A 19,631-nucleotide genomic window follows, 5' to 3' on the forward strand; every position below is an offset into this window, starting at 1 on the left:
CTGAAGACTCACCAAGCTGAAAATGTTAGCAGCACTAAATGCGAAAAGCTCTGATCGTAGAATTTGCGCTAGCTCATGAAAACACCAGGTGTAGTTTAAATCAGGGATTAAGTGACAGTGATGAACGATGACCAATGGTCAGTATACATTTTTTTCTCCTCCTCAATTTCAATAAACGTGCTCCACCCACCTTCTACAGAAACAGTACCTTCTCAGGGTCGCAGGTGTTACTGTGATGTGTGTGGTCATTTATGACTCATGATGTTACAATGGTGATTTCTTAAGAACTGAGGGAGGCAATTCTAAAACATGAAGCTCTTAGGGTGGTCTAAGTACCTCAACAGTGGGGGAATGAAATTTGAATACAAAAGCCATTCTCTGATGTGAAAAGAAATAACAGTGGGGTGAAAGATCATAACCAGCAGTGACCCTTTTATCAGAAAAGATGAAAAAAATGGTAAAAGATGACAAAAAGGCATTTTACATTATTTGAAAACCAATAAAAAAAATAGAAAATAATGTTGAAATTTGAAAAAAAATCGTTTTACAGAGGTTTACTGCTTCAGAGAATATCGTTATATTGAGAGGAAGATAACATTAATCCATATGCAAGTTTGGCGGGACCACGGAACATTATCGTAATAGAGGGAGTTATTGTTGTATCGGATATCGTAGTAGCGAGAGTTCACTGTATAAGATTATATTTTAGTATAAGAAACAAAAATAAAAAAATTTAATCAAAGTTCGTAAATTGAAAAAATCGGGAAAAATTCAAAATTGGTATTTTGTCATTTAAAGTACACAAAGAAAAAATTTCATGTTTAATATTTTTTCTTGCTTTTTTAGGGTATAAAAAAGAAGAAAATTCATGTAGAAATAGCGTGCCCCCCCCCCCAAAAAAAAAAAAATTTCATTTTTGTTTGGCCGCCTAATTCGCATTGATTTGTAGAATTGCTTATATCGTCGCTTTGAAACAAAACCGTAAAACTCAAAAAAATCGAAAAATGAGATATTTGGGTCACTTTGTGCAAAAAAATCACCCTTTTAGAGAAACAAAGTATTATCTTCATAGTTCAATAAAATTAATTAAGAGAGCAGATAAATCGTTATCGCATTGGCGCGATCAGCATTAACGCAGAAAGTTAGAAATTGCTCTCCTGAAAAATTTGCTTTTTTGAGTTACCACGGTTTAGTTTCAAAGCGACGATATGAGAAATTCTACAAATAAACGCCAATTTTTATACTAAAATATAATCTTATACTATGAAATCTCTATAAATACATTTTAGAAAAACATTATAATAATATTATATTTATGTAAAAATCGTTTTATCTGAATAAATGGCTCAGATTTATCTGAGTATGTCAGAAAGAGTATGTCGCATTTAAAGTATGTCACAAAGAAAAAATTTCATGTTCACGATTTTTTCTTGCCTTTCTAGGGTGTAAGGAAGAAGAAAATTCATGTAGAAATGTCACTCTTTATCAATTTCTTTTTAAACATCGATTTACTTTCAGATAACGCGATTTATTTTCTACTGAATGACTAATTAAATTTTTTCTAGGAATTTTATTGAATTTTCCTTAAACTTCCAGTGTTTGAATTTAAATTATAATTACTATCTTGTTTATTCTATTTGTAATTAGCTTATAATCAGTAATTGCTTCGATTTTAAATGCTAGCCTCTGTTTCTTTTACTGATTTTATTAAATCATTATGTTATGCCAACTTAACCCGCTTCCGGATTAAGTAGACATCATAGTTGGGAAATTTTGTAAAAATATTTTTAGAAAATTAACATTAAATTTCAAAAGCTTTTTTTCCCCACTATTTGCATCATTCAACTATCAAAATCATTCATCATATTTAGTGTAAATACGAGGGTTGTAAATTAAATAGTGGCAACTTAACCTTGAAAATCACAGAAGGGTGGACATGCGCAAATAGGATATGGGAGCGGTGACGTGACGCTGTTGTCGATGTGTAGAGTGCAAAAAACAGTCGATCTGCTTAGAAGGGTAATTGTTGTGTGGCGTTAAGGTGAGGATTTTCGTTTCCATCGCTCTAAAGCATGTTTTCAAAAGGTGATTAGCGGTCGTGGCTTAAAATCGAGGTTGTCCGTGGCAAAAATGCAACAGAATTCTATCGAGGATTAGTGGAAGCCTGTGGCGCAAATGCATTACCGGTTAGGACAGTAGCACGATGGGTTCAAGCATCTCGTCTTTTTTCGTCATGCTTCTGAAAACATGCTTTAGAGCGATGAAAACGAAACTCTTCACCTTAACGCCACATAACAACTACCCTTCTAAGCAGATCGACTGTTTTTTTGCACTCTGCACATCGACAACAGCGTCACGTCACCGCTCCCATATCCTATTTGCGCATGTCCGCCATTCTGTGAGTTTCAAGGTTAAGTTGCCCCTATTTAATTTACAACCCTCGTATTATAGAAAAATCCAAACACAAGGCCATCGTATTATGTTATGGGAATGCTCTGACTACAAAAGAATATCTTTCTCGGATTGAGCAGTTTTTAAGCTTGGCCTATATATATAAGTTGGTTTTATACAGAACTCTTGACAATACAATTAAGCAAATTATGAGCTTTTTTCCCAAAAAAGATAACTGATCCTGAAGCAAAAATAAAGGGAAAATAAATCATGACTGAGATAATGCAATCCAAATCGAACCAGGCACCAATCTTTCACCTCGTTGAATTGATTCCCGGTCGAAGCAGTAGAAAGCAAAGTATCTACATACCTCTGTGATGTCCTTTATTAAGACAAAAAAATTTTCATACACACTAGGGTTATGAGGCAAGATTTATATATAGGACATAATATTAATAAGCAAAAAGTCCGAGCAAACGCGAGAACATGATAAAGTGAAAAATAAACTGACTAAATGAAACTTTTTTTTTACTAGTCTCATAAATTCCTTTATCTCAAAATCTTAATTGAAACATTATAAATAATCTAAATCTGAAATTTAGGAATTTTACATGACTTAAGAAATTTGAAAATGGCAAGAAGTTCTATTGCTCTACGAAGACACAAGAACCAATTGAAAAACAGGCAGCTTTTATCCTCGTACAATCAAATATGCAAATATAAATTCTACAACTTTATTCTTAACAATAAAAAGGTTTTTTCTTCATTTTCATTACTAGTTTAACTTGAAATCTGACTACAATAAGTGATTCTTACAGTACAAAATGTTTTTCTACTAATTAACAATTGCTTATGTATTTAGTGAGTATATGTTCTTATTGTTTTTATAAATTATTATGAATAATGCACTATTCTATTGACTTCCTTAACTTCATATTGTAATTAAATTAATCTGATAGCCTTCTTTTTATCGACTATAAATTTGCACACAAAATTTTTAAAAAAAATCAGCTTAAAACATCCCTTAGGTTATTGAGATTGGAAACCAAGTATAGAATAAATCTGTAATTAACTACTTAGTTACAATAATAAAGAAGGCAATATTATACAGTTTGAACTTTCGTTCGACCTAGTTCATTCGATGCCACTTCTCGAATTTCTATCTACTGTCATTTTGAAAGTACTGATTCAAAATTTTTTTAAAAATAAGTATGCGTATTTAAAAAGAAAAAAAAACTTGTTTCTGCATCTAATTGTGTGATTTAATACATAATTAGTAAAAGTGAAATTTTAACTGAACTGCTATAGGATAACATATAGTCTATGCAATTTCACGAGTCTAATTTTAAAAAATACTAACAATAAAAAGTTCAGATAGTAAACATTTTATTTAAACAAGTAGGAAATAGAAATTAAATAATAAACATGTCTAAAAAGATGCAAATAGCAAAAGTTAAGTAGGATACAATAAAGTCAAGATATTTTCAAAGCAAGGCTAAATTTAACAGTTTACAATTATCAAAAGCTTAATTTTTATTACATTGGAATAAAATCATATTGAAAGCTTTATTTACTGGAGGTAAAGGTATTGTCAAGCAACCAAAAAATCTTTAAGCAGAGTAAGTCGCCTTATTTCAGCAATATTCATTTGATTTTCTAAGTCTGCTCTGTCGGTTGATACTACGTTTTCAACTTTCCAAGACAAACTTTCAATTTCTTTCTCCAGCTCGGCTTGTTGATATTCAAACAATTTTTTTCTTGCACCAACTTCCATATAGTAAGCGTATGGATATGTATATTGCAACGTATAGCGACACTTTGCTAACAGGGTAGCAGCATCCAATAAATACTGCCAATCAATCCAGCTTCCTTCCTTAGCCATTACTTTTGCACTAATCTGATTTCTAATTTTTTGAATATTTAGTTCTTCAAGCTTTAAACTCTTATTATGATTCTCCCATCGTTCAAAGTAGAAAAGATATTTTGAAAGAGCTTCTCTAGCTTGAGACTGAAGAGATGCATCCCTTGTATTTTCTTCATATGCATTGCATTTCACATGCCCATTCCATTCTCCTAGACAAATCCAGCAGAATTGCCTTTTGCAATTCCAGCAACTCATATGATTGCACCCCCCATTTTTCTCTATACATGCATGACAGAATGGACAATCTTTAGTATTAACGGAAATATAATTCGCAGTCTCGGAATCATCAGTACATTTCTGCGCCCACTTTTTTACAGTGTTACAATCTAATGGCGCGTGATACGCAGAACCACATTTAAAACAAAAGTTTGTTTGGCACTGTTTACACGTGGCGCGCTTCGCTTGGCATTCTTTTGCGAAAACAACAACATTGCAGTTTGCACCGGGACAAAAACGCAGCAATAAATGACTTTTAACATAATCACAGAAGGAGAATTGTTGGTATTTCTCCCTTACGGGAGATTTGTTTATCATGCGAAGAACAAAATCTTCTGGAACAAGAATTGTGCATTCATGAGCCATGCACTCTATTGCAGTAGTTAGTCCTTGCGTAATCTGCATTTCAAAATAAGTAAACCAGCAATCTTTACAAAAGTAATGATTACAAGCTAGAGCACTAAAATGTTCTCGAGAGTACGTTGAAAAACATGTTACGCACGTGAGAGTCCTTGAATTGAGATTAATTTTAGTTTGTTGTGGTTTGGGTGATGGTTCAATTCTAGAGTCTGCTAAAAGTTTAGAGGCATCACTTTGGTAACTTGTAATTAGATCATTAGTTTCCCATTTATGGATATGTAAAAGTAGTTTTGCCAAGGATGGTTTCACCGGTATCTTGGCACAAAGTTTTTCTACATTTTCATTGAGCATCCTTTTCACTTCTTCTTTATCAAGACAATTAAATTCAAAGTATTCGGGATCACTCTCCTGATGATCAGTCTCTAATATTTCATCAACTTCAGAAGAATCGTAGTAATCATAATATCCACCATCATCACTCTCATCATCAAGTTCGACATCTGAATAAGAAGTAGACATCACTCAAACTCTGTAATGGAAAAAAAAATGAAGATGTAAAACTGTATCAATAACACAAATTTCAAGAAACATAATATAGTTAGAGTTTCTGATATAACGGATATACTTAGATGAGGACATTACACAACTTGAAAACATCATACATAGTTGAAAAATCGGGTAAATTATGTACATGGACTCTTCAGAGCAATAAAATTACTTAACATATCCAATTGCAAAAAATTAGTTCAAAGTTTAAAAAAATTTTTTACATACACAGAATGTCGATATAAAAACTTCACTATGTAATTAATATTACATGTAACACTAAAGTCTAAATTAATACAATAATAACCACACTGCATGATAGAACTGTATTGCGCGGATGTTATGAGATTTTTTAGGGTTTTATCAAGATTTATTTAGTCTTATTCTCATATTACCTCTTTGCTAGGAAATCGGCCGCCTGGTGAAAAAGGGGGAATGAATTAAGATATCACTCTTAAAATAATCATCCATCGCTTTATAGTCTAGTGAAACAAAGCATATTCATCAGAAAAATTTGTACTCAGTATTTGTTTCGTAGAAAGCTTTATTATGTCCTAGCTTTATTATGTCCTATATAGCTTTATTATACCTAAAAACTCCCAGATCCTCCTCTACACGCTTCCCTCTTTTTTTCAAAGTTAAATGGGGGTGAATTGAGAGGGGGACTAAACTTCCTTTAGGTAGGTAAGTGAGGTATTGTTTCAGAAGTATTCTTTCACGTATAATTGATTAAAACCATTTTAGGGTTATATGCTAAAGACGTTTGTACAGAATGCTAAAGGGACTATTATAAATGTCAATGCTGTATATTGCCGTGCAATTAAAATGCAAAGGGTCTTGCCGTTAATTTCGTGAAAAGTTGACTGAAAACAATTTCCTTTTTATTGCTAATACTAAAACAAAAATAATATTTCAAAAAACACTTTTTGTTTTGGAAGAAAAAATTTTTTTTTGCAATAATAAAATAGCTTATTATAGAAAAATAGCTCACTCTAAAATTTTTTTTCCGCTTACATAAATTTTCACTTCATTCCACCCTAGTATAGATTCTTGGAGAGATAAATAATCCACACGAAATCTGCAAGAATTTTCCCAAAAACCATCTAGCGAAGAGTCTTTCTTTGATATTTGTAATATCATCAGTGGTAGTCAGATCATGAATTAGAGCTCCTTTGCGGCCAGGCTAACCGTGGTCTTCCTCTCACAAATGGCGGTTAGTTCCATCAAAAAGTAAATTTAAATCATAAAAGCAAATTTCTCCCAATACTTGATCCAGGAGTTCCCTTGTCTTCTGGATTAGGTTCAAGGCTACAGAGTTGAATACTAGCTGTCGTTAACCCAAAAAATTGGGTCTGCTGTTCAACGAAGGTTATAAAATAAAATTGTAATATAGGACAATTAGAATAATTGTAAAAACAATTGTAATTGTTATTGGGAGTCAAGAGAGATTGGCAGTTGACAGTAAAGTTTTATTCGCCTTAATTTAATGTATTTTTCATTATTGTTACAAAGTTTATTACAGTTTAATAATTTTTGGAATTTTTTTTAAGACTCCCATCTCATAGATTTCGGTTACATATAGACGAATGATACAGAATCAAGTGCTTTTGTTATAAAAAATATGTTCAAGAAGTACAATTTTGCACTTGTATCTACTTACGCATCTAATATTGAACTTGACTACCTCAAGAAGTTTTGTACTTTTTCATACTAAATTGTATGAAATAAGTAGGCATCTTTGAGATAAATAGTTAAGATGTTAAATGGGCTTTGTGTAGAAAAAGTGCAATTTTGAACTTGATTGCCCCAATGTAGCAAATTATAAAGCATATATAAGCAAACCAAATGTAATCAAATCAAAATAATGTAATCAAATGTAAGCAAGTCAAAAATAATCAAATGTAGTACATTTTATTTATGAAAATACTTGCATTTTAACGGTTTGTTTTATTGTCTCATGAATAGTTTCGTTCTCGTGGACGTAAAAAAAAAAAATGCTTCGTTTACAATGTCAGATGAGTAAATAGGTACAAGTATAATGTTGTACTTGAAATTCTCATAACTGTTGAACTATTAATCCGAAAATATCAGTATTAGTCTTACTTAGTTAATGAATTATAAACTTGGTAGGAAAAGAAAGTCAAGAAAATGCTTTGGCATATGGTCTTGAGATTGGACAAAAAAAAAAGCGGAGTTGGTAGTTCTGTAGTAATATTCTAATAAAAATTTTTTATCCGCAAAGTGTTAAGCCGGTCGAGTTTCACTGCAACAACCAGTTGTTTGTGAAGGGTTCAGGAAGTCCAAAGCTCCCCGATTTAGAGACAAATAGTTTAGTTGCCAAAATTATAGAATTGTTATCAGCATTGCTCACCGACCACTTTTATTTCAGGCAAGAGCTGATACCCATCTATCTGAAGTTCGGAGATCTACAAAACGTGTCTAGGAATAACCAGTCTTAATTCAAAAACATGAAAAATTACTCAATATTAAAGAGCGCAATTAAAATTAAATTAATTCGAAATAAGGAAAGATAAATACGTTTTTAATGAGAAAGAAAAAATACATATTTTTTTAATGAAAATAAGAGAGGCAGTTTTAAAAAAACTTCACAAAAAGGAACCTTTTTACTTTCAATTTTGGGTACTTTCGATCGCAGCTTTATAATTCACGTTGCCACTTCAGATATGTCCAGTAATACTTAGCATGAGTTAATTGGGAACCATCTTTTTCAATTAATAAAAGGAATCAAAAATCATATAAAAAACAAATAAAAACTAAAATCTCAAGGGAAAGTTGCGCATGCAGCAGAAATTCCTGGGGGTACCAGCCCTGTAAGGCATAAGAATACAAAACCTTTTCTATCGAGAAGCACGACAAATATCTAAAATTTGCTCTCTCTGAACCCCAAAGGTTTTGCAAGAAGAGAGAAAAAGAGAATACATAATGTATAAACTAATAAACATAAAATTTGACCTAGTAGCTTTTTATCCGAAGTAATCCCTAAGTCAAGTTTTATATTTTTCGTAATTTTCATTGTTTTCTTCGTTTAAATTTGCAATTGGTTTCTTTTTTCATGTTATTTTTTGCTTTAGTCTATGTATCACAAAGATTGCTCTATTTTTTTAATGCTAATAGAGGTCTACATTCGTTTCAGATTGGTTAAGCTGTATCGATTTTTTGATAAAATGACAGAGAAATTGTATTATTTCATGTCAACTTCATTCAATTTCCAAACCGTTAATCTCCATGGCCTTACCAACGAGCTCCAACCAGAAGAAAAAAAGGTAAATAACTTTTTGATACACGGTTTTCCGAAAATAAATACCTGGACCTAAGGAAATAGTGAGAACTTAAGATGTTCACCCTAAATTACTAATGCTTATATATTTATATACATTTGACGCGCGATCTAACAATACCTGAAGTCCAAGCGGAAGAATAAAAGAAATTAGTCGTAACTGATATCTGCTAGACTAATTTATAACAGAATCACCTCTCTACAGTAAAAAATCACCTAAGTTACCATTTATTGAGAGGCATTAAACTTAACGTTATGTTTTGTTACGCAGCGCAAAAATTATAGACATAGAATTTTGAAAATCTGGAAGAGTCTGCAAAAATGCACTGGGAGTACGATGAACCAAAAAGAAAGTTAACATTTAATAATTAGTTTGAGAATTATTAGCTGTTAAACTTTGAAGTGAAAAATACTATACCGGCCAATTTGCAACCTGCAAGAATGTCGCTACTAAATTGAAATCTAATTGAGAGCCATATTATGTTTCTGAACTTACTTGAGTTTTTCTCGAAATTCCAATTAGTTCGGTAGTTATTTCGATTTTAATTTTTTTTTTCTTGAATTTTTTTATTACTTTCTTCCTGTACGGAGCTTTACGTCCCACTTTTAGTTTACGTAGAAACAAAGATTTACAAACTTAATAATAGACAATGTTTAGAAAAATTGTGCAGGCTTCAGAAAATGTACAGCCATTGGAACAAACAAAACCGAGCATTCGATAACTAATTTGTAAACTGCTAAAGTCATAGTAAAAAAATACCATGTGGGTTATTATGCAGTCTGCAGAAATGCAACTTCTGAAATGAAATTTGACCTGCTAAGAGGGCCATTTTTTATTCATAAAGTAAGTTTTATTTATCAAGGTGAAAAAAGCAAGCATTCAAATTACAAGATTGTGTCAGTTAATTGTTAACTCCACAGGACGCCAAATCTCCCGTTTTGAACCCACAGCTTAAAATGAATACTTTTTTTTAAAAAAAAGTTACAATGCTTATTAGTAGAGATATACATTGAACCTTAAAACATTTAAAAACTTTAACTTATTCGATATCGTTTACATAACGGCGTTTAAATGTATTTTAATACTCTAGAGGCATTTCACGTTCATTAAATATATTTTTTCATTAGACTACGCGGCTTTTCCTCCTGATCATTTCGCTCGCCCTCCACTGAACTTAATTATAATTCGCCCTCATTTATTTCTTCTTAAACTTCAATAGCTTCCATAGAAAAAATTTAAAAAAAGTAAATAAATAAATAAAAAAAGCATAATATTTTGGTTTCAAAACATACATTTATTTTAGCTCCGTGTAAAACCATTTTGTTAATTGGAAATAATGGTTTTTTTCGCTCAAGTTTTTTTTTTAATTTTATCTTCAAATGTTTTGCTATGAATATTAAATTTTTAACTTGTAATCTCCTTCTCACTTGCTACTTTTGATTCATATCAACTCGAGCGCGATCGAGTGCATAAAATAAAGATCTCGTGAAGAAAAACATTTTTCTAAAACAATAAATAAATAGTTAATATTTAAAACGAAAAAAAATCTGTAAGAAAATCGCTTTAATTTACAGTACCTTTCAAACAAATGGGAAATTAGCAGAAAAAAACCGTTTGAAATGCGTAAACAAATGTATCCCTTTCAATATGCCAAATTTCAACGTCCTGTAGACCCGCTCGTATGGTATTTTTTTAATCAAATTTCTTTGTTAATAATTCCAGAACAAATTATGGAATGTTAGTTCTTTTTCCATCGTAATTCTTTTACATTTTTCTATACACCTTAGTAATTTCAAGTTCCTAACTGTCATAGTTTTTACGCATTAAAACGAAATGCCGCATAAAGGTCAACACCCAAAGCAGCGGCGGCTTCAACGGCCCTTACGATTCTTTAATATAGAGAGATTTTATTTTTGCTTGTAACAGAAAGCGAGGAAATACTTTTACTTACTCATTCAGGGTTACAAAAAACAGGGGGGGGAGGGGGTTCGAATGAAGAAGAAAAAATTATCCTGTCTGGCTAGGTTTTTTTATTAAAAAGATCGGCTTTTATTTAAAAAGACCGGCCTTTCTTTAGCTTTTTTTTATTTTTTTCCCAAATTAATATATGTGTATTTTAATTCAACAATTATTTACTATTTAGCAAAAAATCTAATTAGAATTTGTATGAAATTACGATGCATCAGGTGTATATTACTTCAGCAAAGCGCAACAACGTTTTACAACAGTTAATATCACCGAAACAAGTTATGTTGAGGGCTCAATGATTTAAAAGGTATTTTCTAGTCTTTAAATTACAGAAGTTTAAAAGTAAAACTTGGCTTTTAGAAATATAATGAATAATTTCAGTTTTTATTTACGCACATCACCCACTGAAAAGAAATTATGAGGCAGTATTGAAATAATCTTAGTAATTCGTTTAGAAATACACCTGAAAAACAGAAAAATATAAGTTGAAAGTTTTCTGTTGTATTTAATATGTAAAGTAGCTTAAATACACAATTAAGTATAGCGTTAATTTATTCTTTGCATAATTTTACAAAGTAAGTAGGAAGATTTTTTTTATCAGTACTTTTACAAGTCCAACGTTCCTGTTATAGTAGTTTAGTAATTCGAAATAAAATCTTAAACAGAATGATTAGAAAAATTGGTTATAGTGTAAAATTGTTTTTAAAATGAAGAGAAACAGTTTAAATATCATTTAACATTTTAAAATAATTATTCTTATATTTTATAAAGTCTAAAGCTGTTTCAGGAGTGCAAAACTGCCATTCCATATTGCTTCAATCATCTACCCGAAATTAATTAACGGCACTATGCTTTTTTTTTTTTGTTATCTTATTTTTTGAAAAATATTTAATTTAAATAAAAGTTGGCTTTTTTAAAATTTCTGTTTTTTGATTATGTTTTAAAACTGTTTTTTGTATGGTGTTTTTTAAAAGTGTACACAAAAAACGGAAAAAAACTACTGTTTTTACTTAACCTAGTTATCCGGCTGCCCTAAATTTATTACAAAAACAATTTCAATATGCAATCCGGAATGTCATGTCATTATATTATGTGATAAAAATTCTTGTAATTTTTTTAAGCGAAACCCAATGTTTATCGATTTTAACTTTATTTCTTACAAAAAAAAAAAAAAAATTCAAGTTTTTTATTTTATGTTGACGTGTTAATAATATTGTAAAATAAACCTTCATTTTTAAATACTTTATCTTTTAACTGAATTATTTCTGGCTATCATAAAAAAATTCAATACATAAATTTAATTTAGATGTAATTTGTGATTCATTAAAACATCGAAAAGAGAAGACTTTACGCTGCAAGAGAATAAATATTTAATCTTTATGACCTTCTCTTTTGCAGCATTATCCACACATTTCATATGGATAGATGAAAAATCATTAATCAAACCTTTTATTGTCACCGGGTCTTGTAAGCTTCTTTAGAACACCATGCCTATTAGACCACCTAAGAATATTTGCCCTTGGAGAAAACTATCAATGTCTGTCTTCAATGAAAGCAGAATGACATTGATATTATATTTTGAATGAATACATATCTTTGGAATTTGCTTTTACTACCTAAGATAGCAATACTCTCTTTACAGAGAATGAAAGGATATGTCAATCAAATTGCTTCTTGTGAGGTATGGTTTACTTTAGCAAGTAATTAACACTTATCACAACCGCACTAGTTATTGGCCATCCACAGAGAGTCAAAATATTTTGAAATTAAAATATCAAAGGTTAAAGTATATATAATTTTGAAAGCTTGTCGTAGACGCTAAAAGTACGGTACCTTTTTGAAGAAAAAAAATTCAAAAATCTTTGCTTAAATGGAAAATAATTAATTAGTTCACATTAATAATAAGTCTATATTGCTCGGTCACGTGGAAAGCGGCAAGAAGACCGGAATGTATATCTTAGGTTAAAATACAATCCATAATCTTTGTAATAGTTTTTTTTTTTTCATTTGAAAGTGATTATCGATCACTTACACGCTTCATGTTTGAAAACTCACTCTTTTTGTGAAATAATTTCCCCTAATTAATGAGTTAAAAAGCTTAATCGTTACATGTTTCTAAACGTACTATGTTATTTATCGAAAATTACTGCCATGAACCAGATTAATATTTTGATTACATTTTTCACCTCCAGTGTATTGTTTATGTTTCAAACTATCACTTATACGTATAATAACAAAGAGAAGGAAAAAAATAGTTAACATTAATTATTCAGTTAGTTTCCGAAGTACATCATTGTCTTGTTGAAATTAGTTCAACAGTTTTAAGTAAATAGTTGAAATATTTTTGAATACTCACAATATAATGAGTTCACGTTATAGCGTCCATTTTTTTTTTCCTTTGAAGAACAACCGGGCTCGTTATATCTAGCGTAAAACTAATGCTATAGAATAGATCTACCAACAAATTTGAAGGTTTTTCTGTTATAACGGGGGTAAAGGATTGAAAAATGGAAGGATTTAAAGAACAATGCATTTTAGAAGAGTATTTGAAATTAAATCATTTTTGTTAGGTCAAATTGTTTAAGAGTTTCCTAGGTTTTCTCCACATAATTTGTTCGAAAGTCGGATTATTGGTCTTAAATATTTTTGAGGCGTTTTGTACTTGTTTAAGATGGCAGTACACAAAATCATGTATTATACACTGAAACAACTTCTACGTTACAAATAAAATACGCAACAACAAATAAGTGTTGATATTGCAAGTTATAATAACAATATTTCTACGTTACGTGAAATAATCAATGTTTACAACTGATTAAATTTATACGCTTAGAATAAATTTTAGAGCAGTAATTTGTAGTTTGTGTATTTGCTTTTGGTAAATAGAAGAGACGGAGGTAACAGAATAACAGGCGGATAATAACATTACAAAATTGTTACATAAACTAAAAATTCTATTAAAAAAAAAGACGTTTTTTTTAATTATTAAAAATAACCGTAAAATGAAAAATAAAAATTCTCGAAAACGCAATTTTACGAAGAAAATTATGAATTCTTAATTCGAGTAAAAAAGTTACTAAAAAATAACGTAATAATTTAGATAAAATAAATATGTAATTTATGAATGATACAAAATGTAAATAAATGCCTTATAAAGATACCTTAATTTTTAATTAAATTAATACCTTAATTTGGGACATTCAAGGACATTAGGTATCATCAAGGTATTATTAAATGCTTTCTGATATTCTTCAAATTCAAATAATGTCATTTTTTTAAGAGTGAACTCTTATTTCTTTGAAAAACTCTGATCAACATTAACACTGATTATTGGAGGATATTTAAATATATAATAAGATTCTAAGCGAAACATGCAATAATTTATTAAAAAAGCAATTTAATCTTCAAAAAAAAAAAAATTCTCAATTTGAATAATGTCACTAAAAACTCGTTAAAAATAATTAAAAAAGAACAATATCTAAAAGGAGAAAAAATGACTGAGCAATGAATTATTAAAGAAACAAAAACGCAAAGAAACGTCTTTATAGTCAACATCTTAGTCCTGCTAATATAATTAACCAAAATCAAAGTTTTTTAAAGCTTATTTATATTTACATAGTTTCTAATAAAATATATAAACACCAATTAACAGAACAGCAGCTTTTAAGCTTCCAAAGAAAAGACGTGTCCCATTGTTTTGCTTTTAATAAATTTTAAAGTGTATTACTTTGAATACAAGTTAATGTGATTCTGATAACACGAAGCTCTCGCTCTATATCTAATAATAAATGCTACAATTATTTTATAGGAAAAGAATTCAAATGTTGAATTTAAACTTACCAAAATGATCTGAATGAGCAACACAAAGTAACTTTTGATATATAGAAGTGCTAGAAAGAAAACGAGGTCCTCAGCCACAGCGTGGTGTACTGTAAATGATTTGATGGCTTAATTTTGTAACATCTCTTGCCTCTTACCCTCTTTACCTGTAAACACCCCCTATCCAATCACAACCCCATATAACCCTTCAAATCCCAACCCCTTTCCCTGGACAAAGGACCGGTTTTTGATAGATTACCTCCCACTGATAATTTTACAAAATTCATGCTCATTTTCCCAAGTTTTCTATGGAGTATAATATACCTTCTCTGTTTTTTCCAGAAACCTTTCACATCCGGATTTTATTTTTTTATTGTATGCTTAGACTTTAGTACATATTTTGCAATTCGTTAACACCTCCTTTTATATTTAGGTACATGGAAAAAAATTATGATAAAATTACCGTACTTTAAGGTAATGACATTTCTGGAAAGAAAAAAAAAAGAACAGCGTGATTTTAGTAATAAATACCAAAATATGCATTAATTAAGCTATTTATTTGGTAGTTTTTCCGATTATATAGTAACGGTTTACTGAAAATTCGGTTTTTCACAACTATAGTCCTTATTAGCAAGCATTTCATAAAAATACTAAACTGAAAATTAAATTTAACCGAATAAATGGCTTTCATGACAAGCTCTAATTTAGAGCTTGTCATAAAAACCATTTAGAACACGATAAAATAGACTCATTTTTTCCATTTATTTCGTAATTGGTCATAATTTTTTTTCTCAGTGTAAGTGGAGAAAGCATATTCTTTTTCTTAATTCATTTCAATAAGCATAATTGTTTTTTAAAATAATAGGGGAGAGTGGAGTCAATTGCAAAATTTTTTACTTAACTATTTTTAACTAGCAAAAAATCCAATATATTATTAGTATTAATTGATAGACAAGTAAAGTAGACTATCCTCCACTAGAAAAAAAAATACCTTATTTTAAATGTTATTATATTAGTTATTAACAATTTTTGACAGTCGTGCACTTGTTACAATTGTCCCCACTTACGGGGTCAATTGTAACAGTTCATAAATTCAACTAAAACATAGTTAATTATACATATTATCATAGTTGTGATATATTTTTTTATTGATCAAAATAGTAGTGATATTTTAGGAGTAAAAATAATAATGAGCAGAGACCTAAAGGGTTAAACTTTTAACTTTAAGGGGTTAAAAATTTTAATTTATGCTGTGAAAGGTGACAAATAAAATAATGCACATGCAACATAATATAAATGATATAGGAAACTATTGGTGGTTCTTAAAGAGTTAAGTAATGGTTTGTAAACATAAGATTATTTATTTTCAGCTGTTACAATCGTCCCTTTACTTATTGTTACAATCGTCCCCAAGACGCCATTTCAGCTTCATTTGTTAAAAACAATGCTAGTTAATTAACAAAACAAATTTTTTTTTATTGAAATGTTAATTAAGGTGTCCACTTACATATTCGGTTAATAATTTTTATTTGTTTAAACAAAATTACTTTGTTACAATATAATATTCTAATACCAAAAAAAGTACTTACGTAGCGTGAAAATATCTTTTGTGATGTAACTCTTTCAAAAGTACATAAAAATGGCTACCAGCAGGGGTGTACATGTAGATTTATTAAATACACCTTGTGCGCCACCTAGGAACCAAATCTAGAACACGACACTCGAAATTTTTGCTCTGTTACAATCGTACCCTGTTACAATTGACCCCACTCTCCCCTACACGCTGTTTTTTAGTACTTTATTATTTATTTAAAAACAATTGATGTTTTCAATAATTTTATATTACTAATATTTTGCATGTAATGAATAAAATATAAAGGGCTTTTCCGTAATCCAATGAAAAGAATAAAGAGGAGTTGTATCTGTAAATATAGTATGTTGTATATAGTACGTTGTACATGCATTTAATGATGCATTTAGTAATAGTGCTATATGTATATTTGATACAAATCAGTAAAAAAGTGGCATGATTTGATACGGTAATTTTTAATTGTTGCAATAAAAATGAAATGTAGTTTTTTCTCAATGAAATTGCTAACATTACAACCATTCAATAGCACAAGAAGAAATAATATACTTTTTACAGTATTTCTTACCTTACCTTTTTTCAACACATAAGTAACAAAATGAAATCACATAAAAAAATTCTATTTTTGGTTATTTTACTAAAGATAATTATTAACTAATAGTGTTCCTAGCTGTTGTCATTATATTAATTTTATGATATGAAACATCGCATAATATTATCTTGAATGCAATTTTTTTTGAAAAGATATCATTGGTAAATGCGGTATATCTTTACTTTTATTATAAATTTTCAGTAAAACTGAGTTCAGTCAATGTAATTAAAATAACGGTTACGAAATTCTAAAATGAAAAAAAAAAAATTTAAAGCGATATCAATAATAAATGTTTCGCACTATTACTAATACTCTTGAAATATTACTAATTCTCTTGAATTTTTTGGTGAAAAATATTTTAGCAAAAGCCAAAAAGTGCATAAAAATGTGTAAAAAAATTTATGGATGCAGTTGCGATATTGGAACAAAATTATCAGATTTTTATAAAAAATATAATTTTGCTGCAAAAATCCCTACCTGCAAGTTTAAGACCGGATTCGCAATAACAATCATTATTGATGTATTAGTCACTATCTGCAAATTTTAGAGTTTACTTTTCACCTTGAATTATCTCGGCAAAAAATAAATAAATAAAAATATATGGGCTCAGCTTAACTATCCTAATTTTTAAAATCTTATTATTTCCAAAAAAGTTGGGATAAGTAATATTAATTTTGAAATACTTAGGAAAAACGGTCAGAAGACAGTTTGAAAATTTAAATTATTATCAATGGCGAGAGGAAAAAATAAATACACCTATGATTCTGAAATTCCGCTGGAATAAAAATATATTATTGAAGCCCTCTAAGTTAATTCTAATGAGTTGCAACTCAACCAAATTTAGCTTTGTTTCTTTTCAGTTAATTTTTGCTCTGACCCATCACAAACTATTAACCGTATGTTGCAACTCTCTAAACTTTGTCTAACTGTAAGAACTCTCGTGTATTTTGCACAGTTAAATTTTAAAAAAACGTTGAAAAGGTATTTGTGTAACAATATGCATGTATTATGTAATAATAATGTGTAATGCATGTAATAATATTTATGTAATTCTTACAGTTATTTTACCTTGACCTTGGAGGAGCCAGTTTTGCGGTTATGGTTGAAAATATGCCATTTGGAAGCGAAATATTTGATTGGGAAAGAGACAAACTTCCTCAAAAAAAAAGGCAAAAGATAGTTTATGTGTAAGTATTTGTCTTTAAGTTAAAACCATTACTATACCTTGAAACTGAATAGCACATATCGTTGATATCTCTCCTTATATATATGATAATAAAACTATCTAGATGATTTTTCAATGTTTTTAACTAATGGTATTATTATGGCAAAGCTAATCGAGAATTTTTGCATGGTGCTATGGCTTCCCTTTTTTTCAGTCCACCTCACTGATATTATGGGTGGTCTTCTCTCCTTTGAACCCTCATCTTGTAGGGTCCATCATGTAAAAGGGGCAACCTGAAATAATCTGTTGTTTACAAATTTTGAGCTAGATTTCATTTCATTGATACTAGCTAACGTTAACGCTAATTGTTTCTTCAATTAGCGTCAATTGATTTTGGGTCACAGTACCCAAAAAATGACAAAAATACCAATTTTTTTTTAATTGCTTAAGAAAACTTCAAACTATTTCAAATGCACTGAAAAAAAAATCATCTCTCTATCTACATTTTTAAAAAAGTTATGAATGATTTTAGATTGTCCTAATACAGAAACTTGCTCAGCAGTCAGAATTTAAAGTGTGCTTTTTCTCATAGATGATAATTTCGTGCTTTAATCTTAATTAAATCCCTAAGGAATTTTTTCTTTTTAAGATAAAGCTCTGAAGTAAACTTTTTTATCTAAAGTATATTACACTTATTCAAACTGTGCATGGAATAAGCATTTTATGAGGTATTACAATTTTCACAGCATGTTATATATACCTAACTGGAATTTTTACCCTTTTTTCTACTTTTTTACAAAATAATCTATAAAAAATATTCTAATTGATATATCAACAAATGAATGCACAAAATTGTTAAGATAAATATTGTAAGCACAAAGAAAAAGGATTTTTTTGAAAATATGTTAGAATAAAAACAGCCTTAGGAATTTAAAAATTTTGAATTTTTTCAACTTTTTTAAATATTTTGAAAACTTTAAACAGTTTAATTACTTTCTGAAGATAAATTATTGATTATAAGTTAAATGAGCATGTAAAGCATCCACAAAATGAATGATTATACCTTTATTTAAAAAAAATTTCGCAAAGGTACAGTGACCCCTAAGGGGTAAAAAAATAGAGTAGATAATAAATAAATCAGTATTAAACAAACACTACAAAAATATGCGCAAAACTAAAAGCCAAATTAATAAAGCATAAATAATTCCGATTTTTATTAATTTATAGTTATTTGATGCGTGTTCTCATTCTTGACGATTTGACATTATTAGATTTAGCAAAGTGCGCTTTTAGTAGTTCAAAATTAAGTTAACTATATTCAGTATAATCTGGCTAAAAACCATACTTATATAAATCGCAACTGATTTGTGATAGTCACTATCAACTACAATTAAGCAATTTTTCAATTTTCCTGCAATTTTACTCTTTAGTACATAACTTAATTATCTTTTTAATTACTGCAGATTTTAAATTATTTAGTTCTGTAGAAGCAAGTTACAAAAGCTAAAATATATACAAAATAAATGAGTACACACTCAGATAATTTTAAAAATACTGATTTGGTAACGTAGCCTTCGAATGCTGTACGCGTTGATCCTAGAGCATAAGCTTACGTGACATAACGAATAAAATATTATTAATTAATTATGAACGTGCTATAAAACTTGATTTTGGTCAAACAGAGCTGTAAGCTTGCAACTGTCATTTATGTGCTATCTTTAAAATATTAAAAAGAAGGAAAAAACCAGAATCGTCTAAAGTTT

General features: G+C 29.5%; 2 protein-coding genes across 3 annotated transcripts in view; one reads left to right on the top strand and one right to left on the bottom strand.

Annotated features, from left to right (window-relative positions):
* Positions 1-19,631, top strand: part of LOC107439328 (fatty acyl-CoA reductase 1) — a 61,690-nt gene that overhangs the window by 40,252 nt on the left and 1,807 nt on the right. Inside the window, exons 13-14 of the mRNA XM_071183784.1 lie at positions 8,592-8,721; positions 17,763-17,890. Of these exons, the coding sequence (XP_071039885.1) occupies positions 8,592-8,721; positions 17,763-17,890 (258 nt within the window). The remainder of the gene's footprint in view (positions 1-8,591; positions 8,722-17,762; positions 17,891-19,631) is intronic.
* On the bottom strand, positions 3,761-16,200 carry LOC107439330 (potential E3 ubiquitin-protein ligase ariadne-2). 2 transcript variants are annotated; one of them, XM_043040130.2, is made up of 2 exons: positions 16,113-16,200; positions 3,761-5,420 (listed from the first exon to the last, which is right to left on the bottom strand). In XM_043040130.2, the coding sequence occupies exon 2, from the start codon at positions 5,408-5,410 to the stop codon at positions 3,983-3,985; it is 1,428 nt and encodes a 475-aa protein (XP_042896064.1). In that variant the 5' UTR covers positions 5,411-5,420; positions 16,113-16,200; the 3' UTR covers positions 3,761-3,982. The 2 variants fall into 2 exon arrangements, with proteins under 2 accessions (XP_042896064.1, XP_015907373.1); XM_016051887.3 differs by lacking the exon at positions 16,113-16,200 and adding an exon at positions 14,545-14,732.

This window comes from Parasteatoda tepidariorum, chromosome 7 (genome assembly GCF_043381705.1).
Source record: "Parasteatoda tepidariorum isolate YZ-2023 chromosome 7, CAS_Ptep_4.0, whole genome shotgun sequence".
Classification (NCBI taxonomy): domain Eukaryota; kingdom Metazoa; phylum Arthropoda; class Arachnida; order Araneae; family Theridiidae; genus Parasteatoda; species Parasteatoda tepidariorum.

Excerpts from the sequence above, each read along its gene's own strand:
- LOC107439330 (XM_043040130.2), bottom strand. The coding sequence starts at position 5,410 with ATGTCTACTTCTTATTCAGATGTCGAACTTGATGATGAGAGTGATGAT.